The sequence below is a fragment of the Pinus tabuliformis genome, chromosome 9, assembly GCF_031772625.1.
Source record: "Pinus tabuliformis cultivar Carrire ecotype Pingquan chromosome 9, CPIR1, whole genome shotgun sequence".
Taxonomy (NCBI): domain Eukaryota; kingdom Viridiplantae; phylum Streptophyta; class Pinopsida; order Pinales; family Pinaceae; genus Pinus; species Pinus tabuliformis.
This window is the reverse complement of record NC_142307.1, coordinates 605,910,261-605,920,574: the sequence shown is the minus strand read 5'-3', so window position 1 is coordinate 605,920,574 and position 10,314 is coordinate 605,910,261. Positions and strand designations below refer to the sequence as shown.

The window sequence follows — 10,314 nt, the reverse complement described above, 5'->3', positions numbered from 1 at the left end:
ATTTATAAATAAAATAAAAAAATTAATATATTTAAGTATTTGTAAGATGTATAGTCTAGAATTTTTACTGTATTGAATTTTATAGAGTCGAAATTTTTTCCGTATCGTATTGAATTCGAATCCGAATCCGAATTCGAATTTGGTAACTATGACGTAAAGGGTTGCACTTGGCTATAAATGTAATAACCTCAACAATGATTGGCAATCTTGCTATAAGGCAGATTCAGACATGGCGGAGGAGTGTAAAGGGTTGCCCTTGGCTATAAATGTAATAGCCTCAACAATGACTGGCAACCAGGCTATAAATGAGTGGAACCTTGCTTTAAGGCAGATTCAAACAGTGGATTCAAATTTTCCAATTACTCATCCTCGCATTCTTCGAGATCTGTATCAACGATTGAGATGGAGCTACGATAGTTTACCCCATGCTCATTTGAAAACCTGTTTTCTGTATTGTATGATGGCTCCAGAGGACTGGTACATTCCTGTGCATGTGATATCGCACAAACCTGTTTTCTGTATTGTATGATGGCTCCAGACGACTGGCACATTCCTGTGCATGTGATATCGCACATCTGGATAGCAGAAGGCATAGTAAAGTGCAAAGATGTTGACTCCTTAATGGATACTGCGCACAGCTATGTAAAGCAATTGGTGGATCCAGTTATTGGAGCATTACATTTGGAGTTCACGATGTTGCGCGTGATATGGCAATTTATGTGGCAGAGAAAGAGGAGAATTTTGTATCCACGGCAGGTCAACATTGCGCCGACATCGACGCCCTTTTCCCCGATATCAAGACTCGGGATAATTGCAAGAGGCTCTCCCTTTTTGGTACCAATATTACGTCTCTCCCAAACATGGAATTGAGATGTCCAAAATTGATCTGCCCAGCTTTAACACTCAATCGTGCATTTTTGCTTCACCTCGTCTCTATGAGGATGTTAGGTTTAAGTAACACTACGGTACAATTATTGCCAAGATCATTATGGCGAGATCTCAAAAATCTCAAATTTCTGGATCTCAACGGATGTCATCATTTAGAATCATTGCCATCTGAAATCGCAAAATTCAAAGATCTCAAATAGTGGTCGTCTTTGTGTACGATGAAAATTTCAACATCGTGATCATTTTTTTTTTCATAAAAATTTACTATGTGGAACAAATTTTCAAATTAATAAAGTTTTTGACAATAGTATTTTAATAATCTAATATGATATAAATTATATTTATTTTTTTATTCGTAATTTGGATGGTGTTCTTCAGATGTCGATCGTGCTTTGAGAGGGGGCATCTAGCCAAAAATTGCCCAAAAGCCTCTGAGAAAAATTTTGCTAGAAAAAACCACCACAGATCTACATGGTGGGAAGGAGCACAAAAAGAACACTACACTGTCATCAAAGAAGAATATTCTAGAGAAAACTCTGAGTCACAAGAAATCAAGGAAGAAGGAAACAACTCTCAAAGCAAGCAAGGAGAAAGCCCGCCCCAGCAAATCAACAGTTATGAGGATTTGAATACCACAGAAAATAAATCTTCAGTTAACAGCAAAACAGATCTCCTAAACCAAACTTCTCCGACTATAGATCGCGAAGCTAAGACACCAATGTCCCAAGAACCAGAAGAGATGAAGGAGATGCAAGACAAAGAAAGTTGGAAGACCGTAGAGAAAAGAAAGAAAGCTACAACACCAATATCGCCAAGAAAGACGAGGAGCCAGACAAGTAAAAATTAAGAAAATTGTAGGTCCGATAGACCAATTTGGTCTCAGTGGACGTTAACCACCATCATCATCATCATCATCATTTATTTTTATATACGACGATAGCCAAGAAAGGAGGAGAGAGTCGTCATGAAAAGCTTGGTTATTGAGGCTATGAAGATCCGAGCAGCCGCAGCAAGGCTGTTGCATAAATACTCACGAGAAGGCTGTTTTATTGTTGTAATACGTGATTCGCAGGTGATGCAAGCATTGAATTCCAATGTAACTTTGCGAAATCATTGGGAGACCGTGATCAAAGTGAACCTTTCTTGAACCTTTCCTTCTGCCGGGTTGGAAGGTCGTAGTTCAAAAGGTTTTTTTCCTTTTCGTTTTCAAAAATTCATTAAATGTACTCACGATTCCAATTTAATTTTCATCTAAAAATTAAAATAATTTATATTCTTATTTATCCATATCTAATTTCATATATATTCTTACATTCTTATTGGTACACAGCTAATCTTCCATACATAGAATTTGATGCTACGATCTTCAATATATATTATACCCTTTTACTGACATTGAATTCATAACATAGTTCAAATCTACACCTTATACTGTATTGTGTATGCGTCATTTAAAGGTAACGATTGATTCGTTAGAAGTTCATGCACTTTGTCTTTATAAATCTCCACTTCATTTTTATAAATGTCTATTGAGTGCTTCTATAAATCTTTATGAGTTTTATGAGCATTTTCAATTGAAACTGGAATTTGTATAATTAGAGTTTATATATATATATATTCATGTTTTTCATTAAGGTCTTTTGCTATATATATTCTCTACTTTAAATCCTTGTATGCTAGTGATTGATTCAAGTTTAAGACATATGATTTTTTGGTGGAAAGAGTAGCAAAACATAAGAAATTGTTTGGAAAGAAGAAAACAACATCACAACTCACTAGACAAATTGTGTGCATTGCTTAAAAAGAGAAGAATCAACCATATGATTTTTTTTAGAGGAAATGGCACTAAAAGGGGGTGGGGCAAAAATGAATTCTAGAGATAAGGGGTAAAAAAGAATTGAGGAGAAAGACTTAATCTTCATTGTATTTGTTGCAACATAAATGGATCTGATGCAACAACATCTGGAATCCTCTAGGAGAAAATTAAAGACAAACAAAATTAGAAAGTAGACAAGGGTAAAACAATAATCCAACAAAACATAAAGCACCATGATCTACTTATTACTTACTTTTTCATTGCAATGTTGAAATAACTGAAGATTTGTTTCATAATTCATTTTCTTCTTGGATAGATGCATGATTGCTTGACATAGGTGTAACATGTCACAACCTTCCAAAGACGCTTCTTTGAATATTTAGTGACAATATATCTGGTGTAGTGTATTTTGTGAAGTCTTATTTCCTACTTGGAGAGATGCATGATTGCTTACATAGATGTAACATGTCACAATCTTCCAAAGACACTTCTTTGAATATTTAGTGACAATATAGATGGTGTAGTGTATTTTGTGAAGTCTTAAACCTTTAGGATTGACACCATGATGATGAGCTTTCGTTAGTTCTTAGATTCACTTCTACATGATGTGCTCTATCTTCCAAAGTTGTGAATGAAATTTCTATCCCTTATAAACATTTAACAACAAGGCCATTCCATTCATATATTTGATAGAAAATTTCAGATAAAAAAGGTTTCTAACAACATGGTTGTCATGACTAAAGTGGAATATGAAACATTGTTGAAGTTGAAAGGGACATCTACTCATTCACAACATTCTGCATATCACACTCATCAAAATGAATGTACGTCGTCATATAATCTTCTATGGCATGATAGATTTGAAAATATTAAGTATGACAACCTTTGGTTCTTGGAAAATAATAGTGTTTGTAGTTTGTCTACCATTCCTAGCAAACCAAAGTAATGTAATGTTTCTATCGTTGGAAAGCATACCAAATAACCCTTCCATGAGTCCACTTCTAAAGCACATAGAAAGATTGAACTAATACATTTTAATTTATGTGGCCCCATGCCTATTCCATTTTTTAATGGAAATAAATACTATCTTTTTTTTTCTAATTATTACACCAAGATGTCTTGAGTGTACTTATTTAAATATAAATCTCAAGATTTTCAAACTTTTAAAAATTTTCATGTATTGATTCAAAATGAAGGACAATCACATATTTTCTCTCTTCGCACTAATAATTGAGGAGAATACACATCTAATGAATTTGAAAATTATCTTTCGCAACATGGGATTCAATGTTAAACCATAATCCCATACAATCCTCAGCATAATGATGTAGCTAAAATAATGTAAAGTTGATATTTTTGGCTAATGTGGCTCTATGTATAGTATTTGTCAAAAACTTTTTCCATCTCAAGCTCTTTGAAATAATACTCCATAAGGAATGTGGTATGGCCACATTATTTCAGTGAGACATCTTAGGGTATATCATTTTTCTTGTTATGCCTTGATTTATGAGGAACAAAGATGTAGGCTTTAACCCCATAAAATTAATCATTGCAAACAAATTCTTAAAAAACTAAACATATATAATGGAAAACACAAATATTTTACCCTAGAAATCTAAACTGGGAAAAATATTAATATTTTTTAGTATATATATATATATATATATATATATATATATATATATATATATATACATATATATACATATATATATCATGGAATCCATAAAATGCCAATATGTTTAACATGGATTAGAGGATAACCATAGTTCAGTAACATAAATTATAAATCCATGGGCTAAACCACTATGCACCACAAAAACGTTTAACACAAAAAATGTGTGCCAAAAAACTGAAAAAATGAACACGAAAAAAACAACCTAAAAAAAACTAGGCACCTTGCCTCCAAACACCACACAAGGTTGCTTTGCCACTACTACATCTGGAGCAAAATACAACACATGCAAGTAGTCATGAAAAGAATATAACACATACATAACATTCTCCCACTTGTTGTTTCCTTTACACATAATGGGTACAGTAGTACATGATCAATAATCTAAGGCAATAATTCCCATTTCTTCTCTACACAAATAGAACTTTTCTATGCTCACATAATTTGTTAATGAATATGCAACATTCTTCAAAGTGTCTACCTTTTCCAGTAACACCTTCTTGTCTTCAATCATATCTCCCATAAAATGATATTGAATATCAATATTTTGTGTCTTCGTTAATAATTTGGGCTCTTCGCTGATGAAAATACGTTCTGAATATCACAATCTATCCTTAAAACTTGTTTCACCGATACAATACTTTCACAAAATATTTATAACCATATTTGTTCCTTGCTTGCATGATTTTATGCCATGTATTTAACCTTTGTAGCTGAGAGTGCAACTACAAACTCTCTTTCTCATCCAATTGATTACTCCTCCCAACAGGTTAAATGCATACCACTTTTAGATCTTCTATGATCCATATTTATAGCCCACTCTTCATAAAAAAATCTATGTATGTTCAACACTCTGTCCAATCCAATTCTTCCTTAATAGTACAATTGATTGCCAATAGTGCCACAAAAATCCCTGAAAACCCTCTTTATTGATTTATAATGCTCCTTCCCTATCTTTGATATATACTTGATCAATACTGCCATTGCATGTGTAATGTCTGATCTAGTATAGACCCTCACATACATCAAACCTCCGATTGCGCTATCATATAAAACACATTACATGTCCTCTTCCTCTTTCTATATCTTGGGACATTGATCTGCAAGTAACTTTAAACCTACATAAATAGAGACAGTTACGATTTTACATTCTTTCATATTAAACCTTTACAATATTGTTTGAACATAGTTATTTTGACTTAACCAAGGTTTCTTGTTGTCTTAATCTCTTTTAATTTCCATTCCTAAAATGAAATTTGCAACACCAAGATCCTTCATCCAAAATTTAGTGGAAAACTAAGTAAATTCACTTCCTTGATGGTTTCTTTTTCATTTACAATCAACAACATATCATGCACGTAAAATACCAAATAAATAAAATGAGCACCAATCAATTTGAAATACACGCAGTGATCCACTTTGCTCCTTGTGAAGCCAAGTCCCAATGTATGTGCCAAAATTTTGATACCACATCGTTGGTGACTCGTTTAACCTATAAAGTGTATTTTTCATCCTACATATGAAATCTTTCTCTTCCTTCACCACAAATCCTTCTTACTACTTCATGTAGATTTGTTATTATAGATCTCCATGAAGGAATGTTGCCTTCACATCCATATTTTCTACTTCGAAATCAAAAGAAACAAATATATATATATATATATATATATATATATATATATATATATATATATATATATATATATATATATATATATATATATAGATAGATAGATAGATAGATAGATAGATAGATAGATAGATAGATAGATAGATAGATAGATATTTGTTTCTTTTGAATTTAACATCGAAATAGGAGAAAAATGTCAATGAATCCAATTGTAGGAATTTACAGGGTAAGTTCCTCAGAAAGAACACCAAAAGGACACCGCTCACAACCAGATCACAGATCAATACACCAGTATTTTTGACGTGGTAAAAACCCTCAAAGAGGGAAACAGTCCACAGCCTGCGCCAACGTGGCTACTACAGGCAATTTATTAATCAAAGAATGAAAATTTACATAAGCTTCTCTCATGCACGGATTACCCGAACAATGACCCTCCATGCGCTTTAAATAGAACTCATGGACCAATCAGGTGTCAAGCCACGGATCAAGTGTCGGTAATACCGAGGAGAGAGTGAACCGTCGGATCACTACATATCGTGACCGTCGGATTGTAAGTTACAAAATGTACAACGGTAAAGAAACACACTTTACCTAACTCTATACCTAACTCTATACTAGACCAAGTTGAACTTAACTATTTCCTATGTGTCGGAATATCCTAACATCCCCCCTTAAGAACAACTTGGGATAGGATTGAAGGATTTACAAATATGACACAATAGGAGAAGGAAGGAGGCACTAGAGCCTATCCCCCCTTAGTGACAACTTCCTGAACTCCAAGCATATATCGAAGTTTAGTGAACTTCGCCTCTGTGAGAGCCTTTGTGAAGATGTCTGCAACCTGATCATCTGTTGAACAATATTGCACTTCAAGAACATGGTCATGAATGAGCTTTCTGATGAAGTGCATGTGTAGTTCAATGTGTTTGCTGCGCTGATGCTGGACTGGATCTTTGCATAGCTGAATGGCACTTTGATTATCACACCAAAGTTTGGTTGGATGCTGCTGCTCAAAGCCAAACTCTGATAGGATCTTACGAAGCCACAAGGCTTCCTTACTAGCTTCCACGGCACCACGATACTCTGCTTCTACTGACGAAAGAGAAATGGCAGCCTGTTTCTTACAAGCCCATGTAATAGGTCCTGAACCAAGAGTGAAGACATAACTGGCAGTAGACTTCCGATCATCAGGGTCACCAGCCCAATCAGAATCAGTGAAACCAACTAATAGAGGAGCTGCTTTGGCACTGTAATGAATCCCAAACTGTACTGTACCTCGAACATAACGAAGTATTCTTTTAGCTGCTTTCCAATGACTTTCACGGGGGTTTTTCATAAAACGAGCAACAAGGCCAACAACAAAGGAAAGGTTAGGACGAGTATGGGTTAAATACAAGAGTTTTCCTACAAGTTGACGGTATAAGGTAGCATCAACTTCAGGAGAAGTACAAGAGACTGAAAGTTTGACTCCAGACTGAAAGGGAGAAGGGGCTGGCTTACAGTCTTCCATGTGAAAATGACGAAGAATATCACAAGCATACTTGGACTGGGAAAGGGAAATACCCTCCTTGGATTGCAAGACTTGAAGACCGAGAAAATAGTGTAAGTGTCCTAAGTCTGTCATTTCAAATTTCTTTTTAAGGCTGGACTTCACATGGTTTATAAGGTTGGGATCACTACCAGTAAGAATAAGATCATCAACATAAAGAACAAGGATGATAAGAGAGTTGCCCACTTTCTTGGTGTAGACAGTATTGTCAGAATAACACCTAGAAAAGCCAGATTCTAAAAGAAAGCTATCCATTTTGGCATACCAAGCCCGAGGAGCTTGCTTGAGACCATAAAGAGATTTCTTAAGTCGACATACAAGGCTGGAGTCTGTTTGGATGAAGCCAATGGGTTGTTCCATATAGATTTCTTCATGCAAGTCCCCATGCAAGAAGGCAGATTTAACATCCATCTGATGGACTTCCCATTTTAAAGAGGCAGCAAGGGAAAGAACAAGGCAGATAGAGTTCATTTTGGCAACAGGGGAGAAGGTTTCAGTGTAGTCAATGCCTTCAACTTGTGAAAAGCCCTTAGCAACAAGACGAGCTTTATGTTTATCAACTTTCCCATCTGGTCCATACTTGGTTCTGTAAACCCATTTACATCTAACAAGTTTGCGTCCCTTTGGCAGAGGAACAAGATCCCATGTATCATTTGCCAACAATGAATGATATTCTTCATTCATAGCTGCTTCCCAATGTGGATGGCCTGAAGCTTCTGCAAAAGTGTCAGGATCATGATTTACTGGAGCTTGAGCCAGTAAAGAAGAGGCTCTTTCAAACTGAGAACGTGTACGTCGCTGATCTGTAGGATCACCGGCAAGATCACCTGCTGCATCCCGAGTAGCACGGACCCATCTTGGAAGTTGAGGATCCTGAGAAGGTGGGGGAGGATTGTCATCCTCACTTTCATCATCTGAAGAAGAAATGTTTTCAAAAGTAGAAGAGATAGGAAGAGGTGGCATATCCGCCGGACTAGGCTCGCAGGCCGATTTATTTTCATCAAATTTTACATCTCTTCTAATGATAACATTTTTGGTCTTAAATGGAATAACTCTATAACCTTTTACATCTTCAGAATATCCAACAAAAGTACATTTCTCACTCTTAGGTTCTAAAGCTTTATGCTTTTCATCTGGAATATGGGCCCATGCTTCACTTCCAAAAACACGAAAGTGACTTACATCTAGTTTAATGGAACTCCAAGCTTCTTCTGGAGTGATATTCTTTAGAACCTTAGTAGGAGTGCGATTGATTATATAATTTGCACAATTAATTGCTTCGGCCCAAAAACTAAGACTGAGTCCTTTAGATTGCAGCATACAATTAGCCATTTCCTTTAAGGTGCGATTTTTCCTTTCAGCTACACCATTTTTTTGTGGAGTGTATGGAACAGTATGTTGCATTTGAATTCCATTTTCGGTGCAAAAGTTGATGAAGGTGTTTTTAACATATTCTCCACCATTATCAGTTCTTAGCTTAAGAATTTGATGTCAAGATTGTTTTTCAACAAAGGCTTTGAAGGCCAAAAATGTGTTAAATACTTCGCTCTTGAGTTTTAAGAAGTATACCCAAGTGCGTCTGGAGAAATCATCAATGAAAGTTAAGAAATACTTGCAGCCAGAGAATGAAGCAACAGGAAGTGGACCACATAAATCACTGTGCACAAGCTGTAAAGGGGCTGAGGCGTGCCAAGAGGCACGTTTTTCAAAACTGTCCCGATGATGTTTTCCGAGTACACATCCGGAACAAACACCATCTCTGCAAGATACCATAGGAAGACCTGTCACCATGTTTTCTTTACATAGATGTTGAAGGGAGCGATAGTTTAAGTCACCAAATCGCTCATGCCAAAGTTTGCTCACTTCATCGTTATGAGCAACAAACACTCAGGGAAGATTTGATGACCCAAAGTTGTGAAACTTATACAACCTTGTGGAATCCTCAGCAATACCAGTAGCCAGAATCTGTTTAGGATCTCTCAGATCCTTGATTACAACATCATGAGGTGAAAATTCAACGATTTTACCTTCACCTGAATGAGTTATCTGATATACAGATAGAAGGTTGCAGGATAAGGTTGGAACACATAATACATCATTAAACTAACCATTGTCTAGATGAACAGTTCCAGTCCCTACAACATTAAGAGATCTATCATCACCAACATATATATTTTTGGTGTTACAATCATTTAAAGAAGAAAACATGGCTTTGTTTTTGGCCATGTGATAAGAGGCTCCAGAATCAATGAGCCACTCATGAGAATGAGAAGAAGAAGATACATTTAATGCATAACCAGACTGAGATGATTGACAACGACATGCAGAAAGTGCCATTCCTGAAGATGAAGTTGAAGTTGAAGTTGAAGAATGTTGCACATGGATGTTATGTTTCTTCATTGTGGCTTCCAAGGCTTCCATCTTCTTAAAGCATTTAGATTCTAAGTGGCCATCTCGATTACAAAAGTTACAATGTCTATCAGTCTTCTTCCATTTGTTTTTATTGGTCTTATCATTTTGCTGAAATGATCTTTCATTTTGAGGCTGAGTTTGCTTAGGACCCTTGTTTGGTTTAGGACCATTCTTTTTAGGATATGACTTCTTAGGATTCTTTGAATTTGGTTGCTGTTGGGCGGCTAACGCTTTCTTGGAAGAGTTTCCAAGATTAAGAAGACCAAGGTGTAAGAGTTTTTCTTGTTCTCTTATTAAAGAATCACAAAAAGAGTCAAAGGAAGGGGCCTTGTAGTCTTTTCCTT

At 35.8% G+C, this 10,314-nt stretch overlaps 1 protein-coding gene across 1 annotated transcript; it reads left to right on the top strand.

Annotated features, from left to right (window-relative positions):
* The first annotated feature begins 229 nt into the window (after positions 1 to 229).
* Positions 230 to 1,088, top strand: LOC149150043 (disease resistance protein UNI-like). Its single transcript, XM_089442679.1, has 2 exons — positions 230 to 523; positions 639 to 1,088. Exons 1-2 carry the CDS (start codon positions 230 to 232, stop codon positions 1,086 to 1,088), a joined length of 744 nt encoding a protein of 247 aa, XP_089298805.1.
* The last annotated feature ends 9,226 nt before the right edge of the window (positions 1,089 to 10,314 follow it).